Consider the following 25,780-nt stretch of genomic DNA (forward strand, 5'->3'; position numbering starts at 1 on the left):
TCCAACATCCAAAGTCACCTTTCTTACAGCGTTTCTTTCAACCAGATGCTACTAAACCAGAGAGGGGGATTCACACGAGTATTCATCCGTGGCATTTGCAGTTGTGTGTGCATTATTAATCCTGATCTAATGGGGCAAAATTAGACTGCTAAGGGTGTGTGGTTTTCAGTTAACGAGACACAGTTTACATTTAAGCCCAACCTCGTAAGTTGGTTTCACCGATAAAAATTGCCATTACAGTTGCATGAAGCCTACTGGTTACATAAACAAAACATAAACTAAAATTATTTTCATTTTAAGGAATAGATACTGACTCTTGGAAGCCCATTTTATTTCCTGTTTTCTGTCCTTTTCTGGATGTTGTTTTCCTAGCAACAGTGCTGCTAAAGGTGAAGAGGTGGGAGTTTGATTAACTGCAAGTATTGGAGAGGGGGGGGGGGGGGTGTCTGGGGTGATGGAGGTTCCCAATTACTTTCCTGGCTGCATGGAGAAGAGGAGGTCAAGACCCCTTTTCAGCCAACTTATAAGTGTGAGTGGTTTGCCCTTGGCCTGGGCCTATACAGCTCCAAACTTGGCAGTTGTGAATTAAGTGACATAACTGTTTGGCACTGGACTGAATAAAATCCACTGACCACTTCCTAGTGGATTTTATTCAGCAGATACAAAAGTAGCAGGGCAAATGAGCTCTTAAATAAAAGGCCATTGGTTAAAGTCTCATGGTGACTGAACCACTCATCTAACTTGAAGTAACAAGACGAAAATAAAATCCAAACATAAAGGTTTGCATGAGACACTTCTTTCTTTTTATACACGATTAACTCCTTCCTGGAGATTAACCTATATATAAGTGTTACATCCCACAGGAGGATGTTGGTTTTCTTCTCTCAACTAACTCCTTATGTTTTGTCTAAGCTCCACCTCCTCTGTCCTGATTGGATGCTGCTCAGAGTCCAGCTAATTGTTAATCAGAATACTTAAGGCCTGTGGAGCAGTGTTTCTGTGCCCTCTGGCCATTTTGTTTTCCATACCTGTACAGGCGTGCATGCCTTTGTGACTTGTATGTGCATTTTTTTGTTTTCATGTTCAGACTGCTTGTAGGGGAGAGCTGCCTTTTGTTTTGACACCCTGTTTTCTCCTGTTTACGTGTTGTTAGGTAGGTTATGGTTATAGGTTGTATATTTGGTTTTCTTTGGAGTTAGGTAAGTTTCTTTTATTTTCACATCAGGGGTGTTTTGTTTGTTATGTTGGCCTTGGCTCTCCCTGAAGTTATACCTCAGTCTGAACCCAAATTTCATCACTAGCATTAAATAAACCTTTTTAAAACTACCATCTTGGCTCCTCCTTCACTTTCCACCTTTATGTTTGTCCCTTCAAACCCCCTAGACTAGCCAGGGGATGTAACAATAAGAATGAAAATGAATGAAACTTTTCAAAGACTGTCAGTGGACTTTAAGCCATTAGTAACAGAAGACTAATAAAAAAAAATACTTTCATTTGATTGGTGAGTCAAAAGGGTAAGAGTGTGAAGTCCATATAAATGTGAAGTGTAATTTTTCTGAACAACATGACCAACTAAAATATATACTGAGGGAAAACATTACAGAACTATGGGGCTTCCCCCAGTGTGAAAACACTCACAATGTATGGTGTGAAGCTCTCCCAAAACTATTCAAAAAAGTATTTACAAAAAAGAACAGAAAAGCAAAATAAGGTTATTAAGAAATAGCCAGTGGTCAATAGTAAGAATTATTTTCTCATAACTTAAACTCAAATATAATCAAATCCGTTTTGTACAATTTTTTTTAAAACCTTTACTTTAAAAATTCGTCAGTTTTGTAAATTACTGAAAAAAATATAGTGATTAGTTGATTTGTCCCTGTGCGCCATAGGTTGAATTGTGTGTCAATCAAATAAATAAGGCGGTGCTCTCATTGGATAGTAGAAACGCCTTAAAAACATATCTTTGGTGTGATTGGACAGAATTGACATGGCAACAAGATGCGTGGTGATGCAAATTGGTGACATTTCTGCCCCCATAAGGCTACTAGCTTTTGGGCTCTCTACCAGCTAGCTAATGCAAACAAAGCGGCCAGTAAGGGGTTTGTGTGTGTGTGTTTATGCGGCTATCTCTCTGCTATTAGCTATCCTAATACCCAACGCAAAACCCTCTTTATTTATAAATCTTCTCATTTCTTCTTTGGTAGTCATACAACAAAACAAAACTGAAGTTGCTTTGGTGAAGGTAAGACATTTCTTTCCTTTACACGACCGCACTGGTTTTTCCAAAATGGCTTCTGCTAGCTAGTAAGCTAAAATTGAAACGTCTACCAACAGCTTGCTTAAGCTAACTATAGCATATTAGCTTAAGAGCCGGTGGATAGCCTAGCTTGCAGATGTCTCGGCTAATTTAAATAAAGGTAGAAAATGGCGTCGTCCTTTAGCTACTCCAACGAAAACTTAAAAGTACACAAACGTGTTAATGGGTCCGCTAAATGATTAAATTCACGAGTCCCACCACACAGATTCAGCCAAGTTCGCTTCAACACTCGTATGAAATCTGTATAAGTAATCTCAGCAAGGGATGGCGACACGAAGAATCGGCTGTAAACGTTAGCCAGCCATGCTTGCCCTGCCCTGTTTCACTGCAACACGGTGCAGCGCTGGGTATGCAGACTGGTCCTCTTTTCGAGCTATAGCAGCAAAGCAACACAAAGCACCAACTGTGGAGAGCCAGTGTAACCCCAAGCATCTATTTCCACGTAGCGTCACGCTTCTCATTTAACACTTGGTAAATTGTAGAAAACTATAATGTTAAAACACGGTTTATGGAAAAAATTCTAAAAATCTTAGCAATGTCGTGACGTAGTCTATGGCTTTAGAGACCCACCAGGCTAGCTAATTAGGTTAGCCAGTTAGCTGACGCACCTTTGCTTTGTTGTAGCCGAGCAAAGACCTGCACAAATGTTTACATTTCGACATTTAATATCGTTTTATCATGCCACTTAATCAGTGTTCAGCAAACACATCTGTAGTGGGTTCGTGTATAACTTGCTTAAGTAAAGAGGCAGGTTTATGTTATTTATTTTTATTTATTCTTTTCTGTGAGTGGCTGGGCCTCGGAAGACCTAGTCACGGAATTGTTTATCAGTCGTGTAAATGTCTTTGGGTATTTTTTTTAACAACCTAATCGTGTCCTGTTTAACGTTTCTCTAATCGTGTAGTCCGTGCCTGTCTTGTTTTCCCAGAGCCCCTATAGTGGCTAATTGCATTCCCTTTTCTCTTCCTCAGCACCGTTTTCCCCATCCCTTCCTATTCTTCTTATTCTTTTGAGTATTCTTCATTCTCAAGCCGCCAAAGTGGAGAGTGTGATTGCAGAAGGGGGTGCTTCTCGTTTCAGGTAATAAGTCATGGCCTGTACAGGAAATGCCAACATGGAATTTTCTTTTTCTCCCCATGGTTAGCCCTCTGCTAGCATTTTGAGCAGGAACTTCCGGCCTATAGAACAAAGCAGGATGTGGGAAGGCTCAAAATGGCTGTCAGGCAATTCTTTGTGAGACCTTTTGAAAAAGGGGGTTGGGTATACAGACTGATCCTTGAAAGGGTTTCTGTCCTATTGGTTGCATGTTGATAAAGGCAGCACATCTGCAGGCAGAGGTAGCCAAAGTTACAGTCATTCTTCACTTGAGTAGAGGTACAGATACTTGACTGAGGTAACGGGGAAAAGTAAGGTCTTTTGTATGAATAAATTTGTTTGTTTTTGCAAAGGAAGCTGAACCTCATGTGTTAATATAATGATAATAATAAAACTATTTTGAAGTCACACGAATAGAAACAATTGTTCAACCTTAATGGTAATGAAAGCTTGAGCATCTGTTGTGTAGAACCCAAGCAGAGTAAAAACTAAAAGAATTTTATAAAAACTACCTAGCTGCTGTTGCTTGCATTGTAGATGGATGCTGCCTCCACATCTAAACAGAGAAAGGAGTACGGTTGGGATTTGGCAGTTGTAGATCATCTGTAGTGGTGGAGAGTGGGGGGGTATGACTTAGAAATGTCACATTAATGTCTGTTGTGACCACTAGTAGATTTTGTGTGCAGGCTGTGATCAGCTGACTTGCGTTAAACAGCAAAGCAGATGTTAACACGGATTGTCACGGCTAATTTCCAGCACCCAGGCAATATAAAGGTGGAATTCAGTGAGTGAATCAAAATGATTGTAACTGAAGTTAATTCCATCTAAACATAGTGTAACCTGACATTGTCCTTTCAGAGTTTATATCTGACCAATATCTGTTCATTAAAAAAACCTAATTAATTGTCATACTTTTACACAAAATCTTTAAAATTTCCCTCTCAAATGTCACAAAGTACTCCTTAACTTTAGAAATAACCTTCTTCTTTCTTTGTCTCTGAGCGGCTTCATCGCTCCTTCTTTTAGCTCCCTGGGAAATAAAGTAGCTGTACCTTTAGCTAGCAGACAGACAGTGAGGAAAAACTGCACAGAGACAGTTTTGCTGATACTGTGTTTGCTGATATTTGTTCATTTAAACGTTGCAGTTCCAGCTCATTCTGCCCACTTTAACCCCTGAGTGTGGAGCTATACATTATAGGGGGCGATCGTGGCTCAAGAGTTGGGAGTTCGTCTTGTAATCGGAAGGTTGCTGGTTCGAGCCCCGGCTTGGACAGTCTCGGCCGTTGTGTCCTTGGGCAAGACACTTCACCCGTTGCCTACTGGTGGTGGTCAGAGGGCCCGGTGGCGCCAGTGTCCGGCAGCCTCGCCTCTGTCAGTGCACCCCAGGGTGGCTGTGGCTACAATGTGGCTTGCCATCACCAGTGTGTGAATGTGTGTGTGAATGGGTGGATGACTGGATATGTAAAGCGCTTTGGAGTCCTTAGGGACTAATAAAGCGCTATATAAATACAGGCCATTTACCATTTACCAGGCCATTTTTGTCTCTCCTCATGTACAATAAGCACCAGTGATGGATACACCAATAGCATTGTCTTTTCATCCTATTGGTGTTAATTTACTTCTATTTAAGTAGAAGCTGTTTTGGGAATATGAACTACCAATGTTTCAGAAAAGAACAGACCTAAATAATTTAAGTCAAAATGGCAGCAACAACAAAAAAATATTAATGCAATAATGGGTTAATTTGCTGAGCAACTTCTGAATGCAATCCACATAAATTAAGTAGAAGGAAACTAAATTCGATCCAACAATACAACATAAAAGTAAGGGCTATACCAGAGAACTGCATTTTTACCAAGCTGACTTTACATTTGGAGTTAACCTTTCTTCTTGCAGATGGATTGAATTTGTCATGCAATTCATAAATATAACAATTCTTTGTCAGCAAACACAAACTGTTACTGGCTCTCTAATAACTGGCATAAGTGCCTCAAGTGAGTCTTATTCATAAAGCTCTTGGCCCTGCCAAACCTTTACTACTTCTCAGTTTAGTTTAATTTTTATTAATTTGTATATTTAGTGCCTTATAGGATTTCAAGCGAGCTTTGTTCTTCTAGCGATTACAAAAACTAGATGATAGTTGTAAATCCAGTGATCAGTTGCGGTGCTACAGTTTAATTGGAAAGATATTTTGTGTTGTGCGGTGTGTTATTTTATATCTATGTAGCTCTTTACAATAGTTAATTATCCAACTGTGCAGTTTTAAAAATGTATTTTTAGTGAGTGCTTTTCTCTCAGTGTGTTCTTTAGTGCAACTGAAGGTTGAATGAAAAAGCACACCAGTGCTGCATGAATTTTAAGTGTTCCACTGTGTTGTTTACTTCTGCAGTGCTTCTTCGGGGGGAGGAGGTGGTAGGGGTGCACCTCAGCACTATCCCAAGACTGTCGGCAACAGGTTTGTATGTGTACTTAATATGTGATAAACTAATTGGTTGTAATAAGGAATCAGTAGGTATTATTCATTCCCCCAGTGTGGAAGAGATTCACTAGAAAATCTTGATTACCCTGATGTCATGCAACATAATAGCTGCAGATTGCCCAAACGTGTTTACCATTCTGGGAAGCCTGAGATCACTTTACAACAAAGGAGTTTTAAAAAGTATTTAACAAGTTGGCAATGCATTAACATTTGTGTTGACCATTTAAAAATATTTTTGACTGCTTTTAGTGAGAGGCTTATTTTTATCCATCCATCCATCTTCTTTTTCCGCTTTATCTGGGGCCGGGTTGCGGGGGCAGCAGTCTAAGCAGAGAAGCCCAAACCTCCCTCTCTCCAGCCACCTCCTCTAGCTTATCTGGGGGAACGCCAAGGCGTTTCCAGGCCAGCCGAGAGATATAATCTCTACAGCGTATCCTGGGTCTGCCCGGAGGAGGGGACATGTTCCGGGCATGTCCCCTCCTCTGGGTAGGACATGCCCGGAACACCTCACCCAGGAGGCATCCTTGTCAGATGCCTGAACCACCTCAGCTGGCTCCTTTCGATGTGCAGGAGCAGCGGCTCTACTCTGAGCCTCTCCCGGATGGCTGAACTTCTCACCCTATCTCTAAGGGTGATCACGAAATAAGGGATATCACAAAACAAATTCCCCCTATTTAAGTGCCTTTAAGGAGCCTCCTGTAGAGACCTCGAGGATGTTGAGAGAACAAACCCCTCCACCACCTTATCGTGGTGGAGGGGTTTGTATGTCCCAGGGATCCCAGGGTCTATGTTGTCCGGGGGCTTTTGCCCCCTGATAGGGTCTCCCATGGCAAATTGGTCCTGGGTGAGGGACCAGACAAAGAGGGTTTCAGAAGACCCTTATGAGGAAAACGTTGAGGGAACAGTTTACCCTTCCCAGGATAGGGTTACCGGGGCCCCGCTGTGGAGCCAGGCCCAGGGAGGGTCCCCGAGGGCGAGCGTCTGGTGGCCGGGCCTTAGTCCATGGGGGCCGGCCGGGTGCAGCCTGAAAAGGGGACATGGGCCCATCCTCCCGCAGGCCCACCACCCGCAGGAGGTGCCGTAGGTGCATTGTGTGCCGGGCAGTGGCCAGGAGCCGGAGGCCCTGGTGGACTGATCCCCGGCTACCAAGACTTATTTTTATTTAACACCTAATTTTAATTATTGCTGCTCTGCTGCATGCTTTGAGGGGGCAGATAGACCTGCGGGGATCACTGTTGTGATGAGTGTGTGGTATTAAGCTCTATGCTTGAACAATTGCGCATTTCACTTTACCCACCACAAATTGAGATTCTGTGCCAGTATACTCAATCTCTTGCTCTGTATTTCTACAGCGAGTTCCTGGGGAAAACCCCAGGGCAAAGCGTTCAGAGATGGGTTCCTTCACGAAGCACTAGACGAGATGTCAACTCCAGCAACGAAAAAGAGCGACACGATGCAATCTTCAGGAAAGTGAGGGGGTAAGGTTCAACTCCCGATGCATATTTAAAGGGTTGACTGAGAGAGAGATTTTTTTTTTTTTTAATTGCTACTTAACCCATTTCAGTTGTGCTCAGACTAAACAACTAAACAAATTCATCTAAACAGATCAGTGTTTGGATGCCACAGTAAACCTGTCTGTAAATCAAGTTTAATCTTCATCCAAATTATACTTTTGTTTTGTGCAGACCTCTGTGGAATCTGTTAAATACCAGCTTAAGAGTTAAGATTAATTAATTTATTATTGGTATTGATTTATTTTGTTTTGTGGGTCATTGTTTACTGTGGTGATGAATAGGTAAGATGGAGGCAGGAGTCTCCATGGGCTGTGTGTGAATGAGAGTGAGACAGATGTACTAGTGAGGAAGAGAGTGCTGGCAGGGTGGAGTTGACTCTCAGGTGTGATTTGTGACAAAAGCATAGAAGCAAGAGTGAAAGTGAAGATTTACAAGACGTAAGACCTGCTATGATGGTTTGGAGTCAGCGGTACTAAGAAAAGAGACAGGACCCTGAGTTAGTTGGCAGCGCTGAAGATGTTATGGTTTCCATTGGAAGTGATCAGTTTGGCCAGGATTAGAGAGGAGTACATCAGAGGGACAGCTGGATAGGCAAGGCTGAGATGGTTTGGATATGTGCAGAGGAGGGTCAGTGGATATATTGAACAAGATTTGTGGATGTAGTGAAGGAGGACATGCTGCCGGATGGTGTGATGGAGGATGCTAGGGATGGGGTGAGATGAAGGCTGATGATTAGGGCTGCCACAAACGATTATTTTGATAGTCGACTAGTCACCGATTATTTATGCGATTAGTCGACTAATCAGATCATCATCCACTGGACGTAAAACTACAGCTTATTGCACCAGCAGCATCTGCTCTTATATAACTATCATTAGCTTACAGCTTTAAGCTTTTAAGGTGCTAACTAAAAATAAAGACAAGATGATAGTTTATTCAATTTTAATGAAATTTGCAGATTGTTTCGGTGAAGTTTAATAAACTCCTTGCTATCTAAAATATAACAGGACAACGGAGTATATTCTCCAGCATCTCACACTTCTGATAATCAGCTGTCTGCTTGACGTTTATTCAGCTGTGTAAAAACTATAACTTTAATCTCAGACAAACCGATTTACTCAGGAACAAATAAAATACAAAAAAAAAAAAAGCCAAACAATAACATTTTTAATTTATCTAAGTGACTCATATATATTTAACCTGAGTAGCGAAAGACGGCGGTGGGTTTGAAAACAATTTGCGGGGAGTCCGGTGTTCTCACCGCGCTAGTGACCTAGCCCCCGGCTAGCTATCGAGCTAGTGGGTAACAGACGTCTCCGAAAACGTCGGAGCGCTTTTGAAAATATGTGTTGTCTTGATAAACTGAGCCGATATTTGAGGTTTACACAGCTACATTCTCGGCTGAAAATATGTTAAACGTTTATTTTGTGACCCAGAAAGAATAATAAGAGTAATATTAAAACTAACTAGCTGCCGCCATTGTTGGAAACTAAGCTGGGCCGCGCTATGAATTCTGGGACACAGCTGCTGCTTCTTCTTCTTCGGGGTTTAACGGCAGCTGGCATCCTTGTACATGCAGTGCTGCCATCTTCTGTTTCAGTCCATTATTACACTCTTAAATCCTGCTACTTATTCCTGCGTCTTTTGGGATCTTACAAAGCTTCAAACGACGCATCGACTATTAAATCAGTCGTCGACGATTTTGATAGTCGACGTAATCGTGACTAGTCGACAAATCGTGGCAGCCCTACTGATGATCTGCTGTGGCAATCCATGAAGGGACTTACCAAAAGAATATAATTTTGGTTTTCATTAAGGTGTTTATACCTCTTATTGAGATTATTCCAACTTGATTAGAAATGAAGTATTGAATTTCGTAGGGCTGGAGTCACTTACATGGCATGTGTTTTGCTAAAGGCACTTAAGCTCTGCTTTGTATGTATCAGGAGATGTTCACAAGTACAAAAGATCGGGTGACAGTGTTTCCTCTGGCAATCTAAGCTTGCCAGTGTTGACCACAGAATGCTCAGGATCTGAGCTCAGGATTTCTGTCTTTTTTTTTTTTTTCTTTTTTTTTTTCCTTTTTTGGTCGTTGTTGTTGTTGTTGTTGTTTTTTTGTTTGTTTTTTTTCCCCCCCTTACAATAAACAGAACCTTCTTGGCAATATCACATGCCTACTTTTTGGTCTTGGGCAATCATTATATCCAGTCAAAATCCTTAAAATCTAATAAGTGTTCAGATTCTAATATTTAGTCTTGCTACCTCTCTTTCTTCTTTTTCTTTTTTTTTTTTCTTTTCTTTTCTTTTGTTAGCATACTCAACAAACTCACGCCTGAGAAGTTTGACAAGCTATGCCTTGAGCTCCTGAATGTGGGCGTAGATTCAAAACTCGTCCTTAAAGGAATCATCTTGCTGGTAAGCACTTATCTGTATTCTTTGGAACGAAGCTAAATGGAAATGTATGCATCTATACTTGGCCGGCTGCTCTGAGTGATTCATACACTACGTGCTTTAATGACCTCCCTGGTTTTGTTTCTGCATTTCAGATTGTAGACAAAGCCTTAGAAGAGCCGAAATATAGCTCGCTCTATGCTCAGCTATGTCTGCGCTTGGCAGAGGACGCACCAAACTTTGATGGCACTTCACCTGATATCCAGACACCCCAAAAGCAGAGCACAGTGAGTCTCACTGATGTTCTGCTGCAAAATATTCTTTTCAGTCTGTGATACAGCAAAGTTTTTCCTGTTTGTGACCTTGCTGTTTTATTAGGCCTGCTCAACACAGTTTAAAGTCATTAGGAACTCTTTACTTTTGAAAAGGATAATTGTGTGGGTTTTTTTTTTTTTTTTTTTTTAAATGACTATTGTTTTTAAAATCCCCATTTATTCAGATGAAAAAAGCAAGTCCTAACACTTTTTGTTAACCTTTATGGAAATGCCTTGAATTCATTTTTTTTTTAACTGTTCAAACATTGGGTTTTGTCTGGTTTTTGTAGACCTTCAGAAGACTGCTGATTTCCAAGCTTCAAGATGAATTTGAGAACCGCACCAGAAATGTTGAAAGTAAGTCCGTTTGTCTTTGTGAATCTCCCAAGAGGTCCTCGTGGTGTAGTTAGTTACATAAACTTTTTGTTGCTTACCTCTGATAATCTTTTCGCCTCAGTCTATGACAAACATGACAACCCTCTTACTTCGGAGGAGGAGGAGCAGCGTGCCATTGCCAAGATCAAGATGCTTGGCAACATTAAATTCATCGGGGAACTTGGCAAACTTGACCTCATCCATGAATCTATCCTTCATAAATGCATCAAGACAGTATGGATTTATTTTTTTAAATTGTGTTTAATAATCTTATCTTTTAATTCTGGGGTTCTTATTTGCAAGATAAACCAGAATATAGATCCATTACATATTCCATGACAATTCTCCCTTGTTTCCCTGCGCTCTGAAGCTTCTGGAAAAGAAGAAGAGAGTCCAGCTCAAGGATATGGGGGAGGATCTGGAATGCCTCTGTCAGATAATGAGAACAGTGGGGCCGAGACTCGACCATGAGAAAGCAAAGGTGACAGCTTTCATAAACTATAGCTGTTTGGAGAGGCTGTGTATAGGCTTAAGGTGTAAACACAACATCTCAATTCAACACTTTTTTTTATTTATTTATTAAAAATGACTGTGTAACTAACATTCATAGGTCACAAAGTTGAATCATTAGTTTGTTAAATGCAAGAAAAGTAGGTGCATTTATTGTTTTTACTCCATCAGACAGAACCGTGAAGGCAATTGACCCAGCCAGCGTTGATATAAAATCAGCTCTAAAACTTTATTTACGAACTGCTCTTTGCTCACTTCCTTTTTCTCTCCATCCTGTCATCAGTCTTTAATGGATCAGTACTTTGGCCGTATGCGATCCTTAATGAACAACAAGGAGTTGCCCGCTAGGATCCGCTTCCTGCTGCAAGATACAGTGGAACTTCGAGAAAACAACTGGGTCCCCCGCAAGGCTTTCATCGATAACGGACCAAAGACAATTAACCAGATCCGTCAAGATGCAGTGAAGGCGAGTCCATTATTTAAGGGTTCAGTTCATTCTGTTTACGTTTCTGTACATTAGCAAGGAGTCCCTTGTGATAAATGTGATGCGAGAAGTAAGCAGACAGTTAAAGGTTTCCACTCTGAAATGTGTTTAATTTAGTTCAGAGTTTTCAAAATGGTTAATATTGAATTTGAATTCTGGACTGTGGCACAGTTATTGACTGATTCTGTCATGCATGTTGTTGTAGGATTTGGGTGTTTTCATCCCAGCACCCATGTCTCAGGGGATGAGGATGGACTTCTTCCTGGAAAGCCCTTTCATGCCCAGCAGAATGAAACTGGACAGGGAGACTCTTGGGGGTTTGGCTGACATGTTTGGACAGATGCCAGGTGTGTTTTGTTCCTGTATCATGTATGCCTGTGCACTTCCTTTCTTGTTTTTGTTGTACGAGGCCATCTTAAAACATCTTTGTTCTCTCAGGCAGTGGGATTGGAACTGGCCCGGGGGTTATTCAGGACAGGTACTCGCCTACTATGGGACGCCATCGCACCAACCCACTCTTCAATGGCCACGGTGGCCACATTGCCCCTCCACCTCAGTCACAGTTTGACATGGGGCCCAAGTCTTTTGTTAAGTCCAACCAGGTAGCCTGCTTTTGAAAGTTTACATTAGTTTAGTCTTAAAGTTCTCCAGGTTAAAGCTGTGTGGAAATGGGGAAACAAATTATAGAACCTGTTTAGCTGCTTTTGACTGTCTTTGATCATTTGAATCTTTTGCCTGTGTGAACACTTATAGGTTCAGAACCAGCATTTCCTCAACCAGAACCAGAACCACATGGCCCAGCAGCAGGTCCAGTCCAAGGACATGCCTCCACGATTCAGCAAGAAAGGACAGCTCAATGCTGACGAGGTAAGTAGCTCCTAGCGTGGCTGAGTTAATTGTTGCCAAAAACTTTTTTAATTTTTTTTATTTTTGTGTGTGTGTCATACTAAAAAAAGATTTAACAAAGTTAAAACATCAAATGTTTTACACTAGCCTGTAAAGGCTGCATTCTGCTCTCCTAATGTCCTGTGTTGAGTCGTGATGCCCAGTGATTATAAAAAGACGCGTTATTCTGAGGAATCAAACCTGCTGCTAGTCTTTCTTTTACTATCGTCTCTGTCTTTAATCTCCTCTTTTCTGTCCCTCCTCCACTTCTCCTTTTTATTCAAACTGGCAACAGGGTCCGCTGACTGCGATTATGAGATATGAGGGCATTTTATTTATAGCTGATATGGAACTTGAGTTGTTTTTGTTACATACAAAGACTAATACTATTGTCTCCTTTGTTCATGATGCCTCATGGCCCCACAGATCAGCCTCAGGCCTGCTCAGTCATTCCTCCTCAATAAGAACCAGGTGCCCAAGCTCCAGCCCCAGATCCCGACCATGATGCCTCCCAGTGCCCAACCCCCACGCACTCAGACTCCCCCTCTGGGACAGGTATGAGAGTGTCTACTTGTTTGTCAGTGAGTTAATCTAAGAGAACCGTTGGTGAGTTTTTAAAAACAACAAAAAAACTGGTTGTTGTACAACTAGCATATAAACAGCAAACATTAAATCACAGATTGAAGTGTCGTTTTGTTGGAGAGCTGTATCTGTGAACTCAAATACATGACTTTTGCCCTCAGCCTCCACAGCTTGGCCTGAAGACCAACCCTCCACCTATTCAAGAGAAACCGCAGAAGACTAACAAGAAACCACCTCCTGCAAAGGAGGAGCTTCTTAAAATGACGGTAGGGAGAACAGTTTCTGTCACATAAGCATATGTTCCAGGCTGAAGCAACACTTGACAATCATGTAAAATCCTCATGAATAAAAAGCTTTACCACAGCATACTCACAATTGAATTAAAACTGCAGGTCAGTTTTCCAAAAGGTTTGCTACACTGTCTGATGTAACCATAACAGCAAAGCAGTTCACTTATGAATATTGGTAAGCCTCCCTGTTTAGCAGTTTCTATTCATCACTGGTGAAATATAGAAGTGGCAAAATATATTTATGTAAGCACTTTGGTGTAAATGGTAAATGGCCTGCATTTGTATAGCGCTTTTCTAGTCCCTAAGGACCCCAAAGCGCTTCACACTACATTCAGTCATTCACCCATTCACACACACATTCACACACTGGCGATGGTAAGCTACATTGTAGCCACAGCTGCCCTGGGGCGCACTGACAGAGGCGAGGCTGCCGGACACTGGCGCCACCGGGCCCTCTGACCACCACCAGTAGGCAAACATGGGGTTAGTATCTTGCCCAAGGATATTTGGCATGCAGCCAGGAGGCAGCCTGGGATCGAACCACCGACCTTCTGATTAGTGGCTGACCTCTGCCACCTGAGCTACAGCCACCCTGCAAGATAATCTGCTTGCTACTAAAAAGATGAATTAGACTTGAAGCATTTTACCTCCTCAGCATGTGCATACAGAGTAGATGAAACCACAAGACCTACGGATGAGTTTGTTATGCTGGGTGATCAGAGTGACCACGGTTCAGTTCTGTTCATGTGCTTGCCTACTCCGTTTAGGAGGCAATCATGACTGAGTACTTGAACACTAAGAACCTGACTGAGGCTGTGAGTGGCGTGAGAGAGATGAAGGCTCCAAAGCATTTCCTGCCAGAGATGCTCAGTAAGATCATTGTGTGCTCCCTGGATTGTCCAGATGAGGACAAAGAGCACGCCAGCACTCTGATTCACACACTCCGCACTGAGGGCCTCATCACTGGGGAGAACTTCATGCAGGTATGTCTGCTGTTCATTCAGTATTGGAGAGCATTTCTGTGTTTGAGCACAAACACATTCAGTACGTTTAAAGACAAGAAAAGCTCTTTTATTATTTCACAATTATTTCACTGAGATTGATGTAATTATTTGTGACTAATTACATCGTATGTCACTGAACCCAGAAGGGCATAGTGTTATTCTTCATGCTTGAGGTATTTTCTTTCTCCCCTCACTCATTTTAGGCTTTCCTTAACGTCCTGGACCAGTGCCCTAAGATCGAGGTGGACGTGCCCCTGGTGAAGTCTTATCTGGCCCAGTTTGCGGCTCGGGCTATCATCGCAGAGCTGGTGAGCGTGGCGGAGCTGGCTCACCCCCTGGAGAACGGAACCCACTTCCCACTCTTCTTGCTCTGCTTGCAGCAGACGGCCAAGCTCAAGGATCGTGAGTGGCTCACTGACCTCTTCCAGCAGAGCAAGGTCAATATGCAGAAGATGCTCCCAGGTAGGCCCCCAATCCATCTACCAATTCAGGATTTTTTTTTTAATTTTTATTTTTTAAATATAGCAACAATTCGCAACAGATAAATCTTAAAATCACCAATAAGCACTTGGCAATAGTGGCAAAGGGAGGGGGAGAAGCAAGTGTGGAATAAAATCTCAGATGGAAGAGAGCACAGGGTTACTCTACCCCCTCCTGGGAAAAAATGCCAAAGTGATTTCTCCCCTCATCTATTAGGCTTCTTTTATTCTGTCATTTTATATTCTCAGCATTTCCCTCCAGTTTACAGTATAACGATCACCAGAATAGTTGTACAGTACCCAGTGAATATTCAAGTTTGCCCCATCCCCCATCGATGATGTCTGAATGAGACAACATTATTCATATTTAAATGAAGTTACAGTAACACACAGTCCTGCCAAATGTCAGTTTGTCAGAAGAGATTTGTAGGTAATGATGCTTCTTGTGCATGTTATGTTGGAGTATTGTGAGTAAATGAAATCTTAATAGGATGGAGCTAAATATTTGTTCCTGACCATATTAAAATGATCACTTTCTGAAACCTTAATTACCTAGGTCATATCAGGAGCACGTTCTGTCTGGCTAATACATGACTTGCTCTCCCACTTGGTAGAAATTGATCAGAACAAGGACCGCATGCTGGAGATCCTGGAGGGGAAAGGCCTGAGCTTCCTGTTCCCTCTGCTGAAGCTGGAGAAGGAGCTGCTGAAGCAGATAAAGGCAGACCCCTCTCCACAGTCCATCTACAAGTGGATTAAAGACAACATTTCACCCAAGTTTCATACTGATAAAGGCTTTGTCAACATCCTCATGACCAGGTAAATTTGCAGATGGACTTGACTGAATCTGTTTTCCCAGGATAGTCTTAGTCTGTTTTTATAACAGTTATAAATTGCATGCAAGTGTTGGTTTGTCTGCGATGTCACTAAATATATAGCCGCAAGGTCACACATTTAAGGCATTGTAACGAAGTTCTTTAGTTTAACTAACATTTGTCCTCTGATCTTTTTTCAGTTTCCTCCAGTACATCTCCCAAGAGTTGTGCGAGGCAGAGGGTGATGAGCAACTGGCAGCGCCCTCTAAAGAGATGCTGGAACAAGAGAAACAGCTGCTGCTGGCCTTCAAGCCCGTCATGCAGAAGTTCCTGCACGACCATACCGAGCTGCAGGTCAGCGCCCTCTACGCCTTGCAGGTGCACTGCAATGCCCGGGGGTTCCCTAAAGGTAAAGCAAATCTTGTACAGTTTAGCTAGTAAGCAGCAAGAAATGGGGAGTGCAGGGATGTGAAATCTTGATTACTCGGATTAGTTACAAAAGTGAAATATAAATAATGCAGGAGTTGTGAATTAAGTGCATATTAATTCATTTGTTTATTGTTTTTAACAAGGCATGCTACTGCGCTACTTTGTCAACTTCTACGACATGGAGATCATTGAAGAGGAAGCCTTCCTTGCATGGAAAGAAGACATTACCCAAGAATTCCCTGGAAAAGGAAAAGCTTTATTCCAGGTACAGTAGTGCAGTTTAGTTTGTTAGAAAGAAAACACAAGAGTTGACAAGTTTTATATTCTCTCTCTCTCTCTCTCTCTCTCTCTCTCTCTCTCTCTCTCTCTCTCTCTCTCTCTCTCTCTCTCCCCCCCCCCCAAAAAAAAAAAAAATTCAGGTAAACCAGTGGCTCACCTGGCTGGAGACGGCAGAGGAGGAGGAATCTGAGGACGACGCAGACTAAGAAACCAAGCGGAAGCATCATGGCGTAGATCAACCGTATCTTATTGTTAGACTTGTGTTACCTTATTAAACTCCATGCTTAATTTAACCACTACGATGTGGCACTCGGCTGCTTGTGTCTTGCAAATATAAACCGAAAGCTTTTACCGACAGGGCCTCATGTGCTACCACCTGCACCGTGATGATAGGCTGAGAAGCATTGTTTAATCTGTTGCCTAATTTTCTGAGATCTGTTTCCTAATCAGCTACATGAATTCTAGAGTGGCTCAACCATGTATTGTTTTTCTCAATTTGCTCCGTTAGGTTGTAACTTTATTTTCACTGTATTGCTTTTTCTTACGGATTTAAACCTCCCCCAGATAGGAAACTGCTTTATGGTAAGAACATGTAGGATTTTCCTCTCTAAAATAAGACAAATCTTTCACGATCTTTGCTAATTCTAGTTACAAAGCAAAGAACTAGAAACATTAACATAAGGTCTTGTCAGCAAGCTGCTTTTGTGATCTTCTATCAGGGCCTAGCCTGGATTGCTTTTTATCATACATGCTTAAAAACAGCACCGGGGATGTAGACAAACGGGCTGCACAGCGATCCTTCTCGTGAACCACACGTTAAACCTAGATGGCCCGCTGAAGTTGAATGAAGCACAAGCTGGCAAAACATTTCATGACTGATAAAGGTGTCTCTTATTCAACATGTGCTCACTAAATTCCCACTTTGTTTTTGTTTTTTGTTTGTTTGTTTTTTTAATAAGTGCTCTTCATAGTCCCTGATGATGAGCATGTTGGTTTTTTTTTTCTTTTTTTTTTTTTTTCATTAGCATTAATCTTTTTGTTCTGTCCTTTCTTCCTGTCTTTTTTTTTATCATTATTATGAGTGGTTGCAATACCCATTCTCCAAATGTTACAATATTTAAAAAAGAGAAAAAATAAATCTGTAATCATTGGTTTGCTGTCGTCACGTTTCAAAATTGCCTGTGTTTCTACCTCTTAGTTAGATGGGCTTTTTTTTTTTTTTTTGTGCTGGGATAAAGAAATCCACTAAGAAGAATATTGAGCCCATGCAGATGCTGAAGTATTTGGTTTAATCCTGGCCTAATTGCACAATAAATGTATTGAAGCAGACATTAACAATGATGCCGTTGCATGTTTTACAAGTGTTAACATCTCATTAGGATTTTTTTTTTTTAAATTTCACCCACATGATGAAATGTGTACTTATCAAAAGAGTAATGTCGACTAGATTTTGAAGCGGCCCTGATGAGGTTGGTTTTTATATTGAGGGCTCAAAATAATAAATGTTAGATTTGTCTGGCTCTTAAATTGGCAAACTATAAATTGTAATTCATTTCCCTTCTAAAGCTAAACAAATGACCATCAGGCTTAACCAAGAATTGTACTCTCAAGCCATGATTATGTCTAAGACATATGATTAGGGTCTTATTGTAAGGTATTCAGAATTATTGTGCACCTCTATTGCTTTAATGTCAATAAAGTCAGTACATGAGCACCTACTGTTTACCTGTATTTACTCTGCTTTACAGTTACATATTCCATCTGTCCAATAAAATACTTCACACTTGAACAACAGTTTGAATCTTCCAAGCAGCAGCTCTACTGGAGTGCTTTGATTTTCCCAGCAGCATGTGGTTACATTCGTGGTCAGTCCTGATCTGTGGGAATCCAGAAGTATTCCACCACCTTCCTGCTTCTGCGCAGAGGGCCTGAGTCGGGTCGCTCTCCTCCATAGGCAGGCAGCTCATCAAAGTGACTCGGACCCAGATCTCTCCCCATGTGTGGTGCTGTCACCCTGAGCATGGTCCTGAGTGAATACAGTTCACAATTAATTCTTAATAGTGGTCTTCAACCAGAGAAAAGCTTTACACTTACCTATTTGCCTTCACGTTTTTGTAAATTAGAATTTTAATCTTATGTTGCTACCATATCTGAACGATTGTAGTTTGTGTGGCTTCCCCCTGGTGGCCAAAGTTTGTGTTTACCTGGATGAACTCCTTTCAGGCTCTTCAACACTGGACTCTGGAGTGGAGATGTATACAGGATCTCCTTCCTGAACAAAAACCATAACATAAGCTTCTGATTTACTTTTTAAATGTCCTGTATTGTAGACCTAGACATGCACAGCTCTCATGTGAGTATGAGATGTAGGATCATCTCACTGTGAAATTTCTCGGAGTGCCATCTGGATTTTTGAGAATTTTAACCCTCTGGTCGCTTTCAGTCATGCACAGGAAGTAGCTTTTGATGTGGGCTTGACACTGTTGAGAAAAAAAATCACTTAAAGATTTTACTTTAAAGAGATGAAAATGTACAGAACAAAAATTTTTTCTTTCAGCCTTGTTGCAAACGTGTGACTTGCAATATTGTACCACAGTGAATCACTCAGGGACGTTTTTCAAGATGGAAATAATCATTTAAACAGTATATTTTATGCTCAGTTCAAATAATTTCTTCCGTGACTGTTTGGGGATAAAAGGTGGGAGATGGCACAAAAGCACAGTAGTGTCCACTGTTTTGTAATTGTTCAGTGGGCGTGAGAGCAGTGGTGCTGTCTTACTGCTTTATTCTGCCTCAGAGCCTTGAGGTCTTCCTGAACTTGAAACATGTCAGCCAGCTCCTGGTACTTCTCCCTCCAGCTCAGGCACTCGGCCACTCTCTCCTGCCTCTCCTTCTCAGCCAGATGCCTCTCTGCCTCGACTTCCCGCCGAGCCTGGGTAGCTCTTTTGCTCCCCTCTTCTGATTCTGTTGCTCTGCGTTTCCAGTTCATCTCACTGAGAAGGGACAGGATGAAATTGCATGCTAGAACATCATAGCCAGACTGCATCTTCATGCACCTTTAAGCTAAATCCAGTTAAATCTTTAAACGTCTTGTCTTCAGCCTGTTGTGAAGCGTACTCTCATTCTGGTCTGCAGGATAAAAGCAATAAAGAAAATAAAGAAAATCCCTAAGACGTGAATTGAAAATGGTAAATGGACTGGTCCTTATATAGTGCTTATATATATATATAGTGCTTTTCTACTCTGAGTACTCAAAGCACTTTTGTTAACTGTGTTGTCCAGTCAGGTATTTGTTGTTTGACTCGAAGTCTGTGCAAAATAAGCACACCTGGTCTTTGGTACTGTTCCTCACACTCTTAGAAGAGTCATCTTGTGTTGTGTTCACGGGACAACACAGAGATCATGTGAAAACTATGCAGTGAAGGTAAATAAGTACACTTTTACAGACTTTCTACACTTTTACTTAGCAGAGCAGCCTCTTAAAGTCCTTTATATATTGTACGGAACGTCTTGGAGTCAATATGTCTGTGAAGGTTCTCAGTCATCCAGGTCATCGTAGTCAAAGGAGCTTGCAAAGAAAAGCGTCTGGACTTCTTTAAGTTGCTTGAAGACGTTTCACCTCTCATCCGAGAAGCTTCTTCAGTTCTAAGGTCAAATGGTGGAGGTGATTAGAGGATCATCAGGGGGTCCTTTTGTCCCTCTGTGGGGGGGTTACTCCCACTAGGTTTATATCTGGGACTCTCCACCATTTGACCTTAGAACTGAAGAAGCTTCTCGGATGAGAGGTGAAACGTCTTCAAGCAACTTAAAGAAGTCCAGACGCTTTTCTTTGCAAGCTCCTTTGTCTTGGAGTCAAGTACGCTTCCTCTGACTTTTCTCTTTGTTTCTGTTTTCTCCTCCTCTGCCTTGCTGATGTGACTCAGCTGAATTGAATTTTCTCAGAGCTATCAACTAAAAGGCCGTTATTGTTGCACCACGGACGGTCATGGACAATGACACTGAGTTTTGGGAAATTCCCTCTGAAGATAAATGGGAAATCCAAAAAAACCCCTCTAAAAACAAAAGTCAAAGTAATCACACACATATACAAACATGTTCATAGGTCTAACATCCTGATGTTAGAATTGCTCTTTTCTATATTCCCAGCATTAGATTGGATTTTTAAAAAGAGCTTGTGTATTTGGTATATCACAGAGCACTGGTTGGTACAAAATGCATTTTAATCAAAAAATCTGAATAGTTTTTTTTTTTTATCACACTCAAAAAAAATCTCACTTTTTTGACAGGAAAGTAAGGAATAAAGAAGACATCTCTAACTAAGATGTTTAAATTATTTCTTCTTGGGCTCACACAGTGTACTGTTATACATAGATTTGCAACACAGTGGCACGGTGGTTAGCACTGTTGCCGCACAGCAAGAAGGTCCTGAGTTAGACCCCATCATCTGGCCGGGGTCTTTCTGTGTGGAGTTTGCATGTTCACCCCGTGTTTGCGTGGGTTCCCGCCGGGTACTCCGGCTTCCTCCCACCGTCCAAAGACATGCAACTTGTGGGGAAAGGTTAATTGATTAATCTAAATTGCCCATAGGTGTGAATGTGAGTGCGAATGGTTGTCTGTCCCTGTGTGTTGGCCCTGCGACAGACTGGTGACCTGTCCAGGGCGTACCCCGCCTCTCGCCCTATGACAGCTGGGATAGGCCCCACAGTGCCCCCCGCGACCGTGAAAAAAGATAAGTGGAAGTGAATGGATGGATTATTGCTTCCCTCATCTACTCTTGTTAAGGCAGTACAACTTCTTATTTATGTAGAAGAAGCTAGGACTAAAGCACAACTCCTATTTTTCATTAATGATAAAAACAAAACAAAACCCTGAAAGCAAAAATCAGAAAAGAGAAGTACTTAAAGATGATTTAGTGGGATGTAAGAAAATCAATCACAGTTGCCAGGTGTCACTAAAATGTATCTACCTCTCTTTAATTTGGACATTTTCTTGGGTGAGCTTCCTCAGCTTGTGTCGGAGGTCATCTCTGTCTGCCTCCAGGCTCCTGCTCTCCTGCAGGAGGGCCTGTTTCTCTCCAGACACCCGATCCAACTTCAGCTTACTTTCAAAGTAGTTCTTCTCTGTTTGTGCCAGTAAAAGCTGCATGTTCGCGTGCTGCAGAAAGAAAAAGCAGATGTCAAATTAAGTGTTACGGGCTTTGATTGAATGAACTAATCTTCCCGCTTGATTCAGGAAGTTCATTAACTGAGGTTAAACAAAAAAAGGAACTGAGCTGGAAAACTGCATCTAAAAGCACTTTGAGTTATTTCTGCCCACAGAGATTGCATCTGCAGTTTGGACGATGGATTGCCATGATGACACGGGCGTCACAAACCATGTACATATCCTGGAAAGCTCCTCTTAAGGCTTTATCCTTCACTTTAACTCATTAAGCCCCAAAGTGACATCAAGGAAAATCGATGGTGTAGTCATGTCAAATATTCCCATGTTCCCAAAATAGCTAACTTTAGAATGCTTGTTTTTAATGATCAAAAGTCATTTTCAATCTATTTAGGATTCCTAACTCATCATGTCCGATATTATATCACGTCAACAAACTGATGCAAAGCAAGCTAAGTGATACATCCCAACCAACACAAGATTTTTAGGACTGATAATATTTAGTTATTTAAAAATCTGATATTCTCATATATCATCCAATAGGTTTTTTTTCTTTTAAATTTACAAAACAGATTTGTCTAACAGTTGTTTTGCCCGTCTTTGCTCAGATCCGCTGGCTGTTGCGTTTTTGGTGCTCCAAACGCTTTGCAGAGTGCCCTCTGGTGGTACGACTATGCAACATCAACACTCATAACATGGTTGAAGGGTGTTTCTCCAATTTCTTCCTTACTTTTTCATTTTCATTTATCTGTCATTATAATTCCCGTTACTTACAGATTGGCAAATAGCTACCTAATCAGGTTCCACTATGTGAATACTGTAAGTACTGTTTCTAGTCTTATAACAGTAACAGAAAATGCCATGTGATAACCTTTTCACAAGGTAAGAAAAGGAGAACATAAAATACTGGAAAAAATATACACTTTTACTTCATTTAGCTAGAAGAGTATATATTCTATCCTATTCTTGCCCATCTGCAGTGTTATTTATTTATTTAATAAGATAAAGAAACAATCAAAGGAATTTTTTATTTAGCTCTCGCCCTAAGACAGCTGGGATAGGCTTCAGCGCCCCCCGCAACCCTGAAAAGGACAAGCGAAGTGAATGGATGGATGGAATTGTATTCAGCTTAATAGATCAGCGTTCTCTGTCATGTGTTTACCTCCTTTTTAAGCTTCTGCAGCTCTTCACTCAGACGTCCCCTGTCAGCCTCAGCTGCATCCTTGTCCCGCTGAAAGCCCAGGGACCGAGCCTCAGCCACAGCCCTGCCCTTCTCTGCCTCCGCCCTGGACTCCTCTGCTTCATCTGCAGCTCGCGAACATAACATCGACCTTTGCTGGCTCTGGTACAGCTTCTGCTTCAGCTGATTTGGGTCACACAGAGAGAGGTGAATGCGTGCTGCAGTGACATGATCGAGAAACAGTAGACGCCTGCTTTGTTTTACCAACGTAACGTGATTCTAACCCTTTGGAGTGACAAGGGTCTGCTTTAGCTGGCATGAATGGGTTAGGTTATATAGGTTAGCGGAATAATATGCATCTCCTTCATACATTCATATAAGATGTCTTATATAAAACTAGATCTAAGACTTCAAACACCTTAACAAGCTTTTCTGGACATAAAAAATTCATTTATAACACTTACTTTTATTTAAAGAATGCCTACTGTAAAGATCCCTCATGTTCCCTCATTGACACAATGGCAGTTCTGAAAAGGCAGTCACATTTCCTGCCACAAAGATCTCCCCCAGCATACCACAGCCACATAATCCTCTCTGTGTAGGGTCAAGCAGTACGGTTCTCCTGGTTTATGCTACACATTCAGTTGCCCATTTGTCAAAAACATGGTGAGGAATGGCTAACTGACCATAGCAGGTTTTCTTTACACATAAATTTCAAAATATAAAAAGGTCACATATTTTATTAAAGCTGTAAATTTAGTCTGACATTTAAAGCTGGCATGTAAACACTGTTTGATAGAAGCACATGCTGTTTTGCTGCTGTTTTAACATATGAATCTAACATTAATGTCCTGGAGAACAGGAAGCTGCTATAAGCCAATTGTAACTTGATGTAACTGAATTAAAGTTTTCCAACAGATGTAAAGACAAGGTTTGAAAGAAGAACATGTCTTGATTCCTTCCAAAAAGTCTGATTGACTACCATATAGGCGTGTGGTTATACTTTCGTTTTTGTGCTCATAAGTGGCCTACTGTTTCATCTCTTGGTTATTAGTGCCATTTAATAACACTGTTTGGCTGTACCTCCTTAACTTGAGCCTGTAGCTCCTGGTTCAAGTTTCTGAGGTTCCTCATGGTTAGCTCACTCTCTGTGCGCATCATAATCCGTTCCATGTGGATCTCGTTTGATAAATACTTGTTTTCTTTCTTCAGGTCCTCACATTCCTGAGAGAATTTATTAGTGACACACAGTGTGAACTAGAAGCTACGGAGCCGCCCCCCAGCACCACCACCCACCCCGAAATATACAAACTCATAAAATAATGAATTATGTCATCATGAGAAATTATGACCTTTACAAGTTCTCATTATATTTACAGCATTTTTTTCACATTCATCATGCTTTTTGTTTTACGTTTTATGGTTTATGGTTCATGTCGTCTTTTTAAGATCATTTAACTGGCCTTGGAAATAATAATACGAGTGTGATAATTTTTTACGCTCGTCTGGGAAACTCTTTTCCTTCAGGTTTTCCCAGAAGGATTCAGCTTCTGAACCAAGGTCTTAGATATCTGAGAGGTCACGAGTGCACTGGCTTACACAACATGAATTATTAATATTTATCATACATTTCCTGTAAGGATGCTCTTACAGTGAAGCTGGAGGATGTTAAATGTTACACCTGCTGTTATGAATCATATGAGAACTCAGCAGTAAAATCTACAAAATAAATAAATACAAATAAAAATGTTTCTAAAAGTGAAAAAAGTGTGTGTTAGCTCTGTAACTGATTTTACAATTGCCTGAATATTTGAATGCTGAATCAGAGTTAATACGAATTATTTAATCTTAACGTTACATTTTGTAAAGAAAACATTCATTGTCCTTTTCTACCTTCTTACCTTCCTCTTTCTGACCAGCTCCCCCTGCAGATGATTGAGCTGGAGGAAGGAGCCATTGGAGCTGACGGCGCTGACTGGCCTGACCGCCCGCACAGGCCTCCTGGACGGCCTGGAGAGGACTTTAACTTCTTCCGTTACCCCATCCTTGAACCGGCTGCCTCTGTTAACGTTACTGCTGCTCATGGAGAAAGATTTGTACAGGCTGTCATCTAGCGAGGACATCTGCAGATCTGTGTGCGATCTGGCCCTGATTGACATTTCAAAGAAAAAGAGAAAAAAACAAAACGACTGATGCAGTTTTGCCAAAATGTCACTGTCACCAAAGGAAAACAAGGGCTCCCGGTTTGTTGTTAGAACATAGGCCAGCAACCTGAATAAAGTTCTCAGTTTCATGTTTGGTTCACTGGGTGGATCCTATCACCAGCCCAGCTTCATTCAACATTTATTGGGCAACACGATAGCAGACAACGCACTGAGGCAAACAGTCTCTGTGTTTTGGTAAGAGGACACTTTCTATTCCTTAAAAAGCCTTAAAATTATTAATAATTTTTATATGTGAAATTGAAAAAGTCAGTGGTGTCAATTTATTTTTATGTATTTAAAGTTTTTTCAGTTAACTAAGGACCAGTAACCATGGGTAGCATATCAGAACAACAGAAGCACACACACACACACACACACACACACACACACACACACACACACACACACACACACACACACACACACACACCTCTATATCTATACTTGAAAGGTCACTGAGACCTATTCTTTTGATGTCAGATTTCATTTTCATGTTTTCACACTTTTTTTTTTACTGGTTCGTGATTTTCTGACAGTCTGTAGAAGAAGATAGACACACCCAACCGAGGAAGTGTGACCACTTAACATCTTTCCTGGGCCTATCAGTGGACCAGCAGTCTATCGCTATCCTCAGTCATTACTGCTTCAGCCTGAAGAAGGCAGGAAGCACCATTATTTACACAACAGTCACTGAGTCATTGCAGTAGGACACACTGGACTGTTTTGCTTCCTGCAGTAGAATGAAAGTGGTGATACTGCAAGTTTTAACACAACAGGGGAAAGTACTCGTCATTCTAACCTGCCTTTAACTCGTGATTATGATGTGTTCAGGGTACCAAATGCCAGGTCTGATCACATGATTAGAGATTACATGAGAAAGCATGCATCGTTTTTATTGAAAGGCTAGTTTTAATAGTGCAAAAAGTTAAATGCGTCAGCTGAGTTGATAATCCATATGCAATCAATACGTAATTAATAAATAACCTTAATACTC

General features: G+C 41.3%; 2 protein-coding genes and 1 non-coding gene across 3 annotated transcripts; 2 read left to right on the forward strand and 1 right to left on the reverse strand.

The window, feature by feature from the left end:
• The first annotated feature begins 2,620 nt into the window (after window positions 1-2,620).
• eif4g2b (eukaryotic translation initiation factor 4, gamma 2b) lies at window positions 2,621-17,956 on the forward strand. The gene is made up of 21 exons (XM_085460982.1): window positions 2,621-2,735; window positions 3,289-3,397; window positions 5,802-5,867; window positions 7,244-7,369; window positions 9,718-9,820; window positions 9,952-10,083; window positions 10,401-10,467; window positions 10,568-10,719; window positions 10,856-10,966; window positions 11,279-11,461; window positions 11,685-11,826; window positions 11,918-12,081; window positions 12,233-12,346; window positions 12,791-12,919; window positions 13,108-13,212; window positions 14,004-14,219; window positions 14,444-14,702; window positions 15,334-15,538; window positions 15,735-15,943; window positions 16,107-16,228; window positions 16,383-17,956. The coding sequence occupies exons 1-21, from the start codon at window positions 2,621-2,623 to the stop codon at window positions 16,446-16,448; spliced, it is 2,895 nt and encodes a 964-aa protein (XP_085317108.1). The 3' UTR covers window positions 16,449-17,956.
• On the forward strand, window positions 12,521-12,694 carry LOC146705072 (small nucleolar RNA SNORD97). The gene has a single exon (XR_014921821.1). It is a non-coding gene; the product is annotated as a small nucleolar RNA SNORD97 (small nucleolar RNA).
• Window positions 17,704-24,876, reverse strand: LOC146705073 (uncharacterized). Its single transcript, XM_085462639.1, has 8 exons — window positions 24,484-24,876; window positions 23,666-23,806; window positions 22,565-22,765; window positions 21,209-21,396; window positions 19,022-19,235; window positions 18,624-18,722; window positions 18,447-18,514; window positions 17,704-18,268 (listed from the first exon to the last, which is right to left on the reverse strand). Exons 1-8 carry the CDS (start codon window positions 24,874-24,876, stop codon window positions 18,109-18,111), a joined length of 1,464 nt encoding a protein of 487 aa, XP_085318765.1. The 3' UTR covers window positions 17,704-18,108.
• Between the last annotated feature and the right edge of the window lie 904 nt (window positions 24,877-25,780).

This window comes from Copadichromis virginalis, linkage group LG7 (assembly GCF_057382275.1).
Source record: "Copadichromis virginalis isolate Kocher_CV1m ecotype Utaka linkage group LG7, C_Virginalis_male_GT1.1, whole genome shotgun sequence".
Taxonomy (NCBI): Eukaryota; Metazoa; Chordata; class Actinopteri; order Cichliformes; family Cichlidae; genus Copadichromis; species Copadichromis virginalis.

Bases quoted from the DNA above. Each gene is read 5' to 3' on its own strand.
- LOC146705073 (XM_085462639.1), bottom strand. From the start codon at position 24,876: ATGAAACTGAGAACTTTATTCAGGTTGCTGGCCTATGTTCTAACAACA. The intron at 23,807-24,483 runs GTAAGAAGGTAG...AAATTCTCTCAG, and splicing joins AGCTGGTCAGAAAGAGGAAG to GAATGTGAGGACCTGAAGAA. The intron at 18,515-18,623 runs GTGAGATGATCC...GTTTTTGTTCAG, and splicing joins GCACTCCGAGAAATTTCACA to GAAGGAGATCCTGTATACAT.
- eif4g2b (XM_085460982.1), top strand. From the start codon at position 2,621: ATGCTTGCCCTGCCCTGTTTCACTGCAACACGGTGCAGCGCTGGGTAT. The intron at 5,868-7,243 runs GTTTGTATGTGT...GTATTTCTACAG, and splicing joins CCCAAGACTGTCGGCAACAG to CGAGTTCCTGGGGAAAACCC. The intron at 7,370-9,717 runs GTAAGGTTCAAC...TTCTTTTGTTAG, and splicing joins ATCTTCAGGAAAGTGAGGGG to CATACTCAACAAACTCACGC.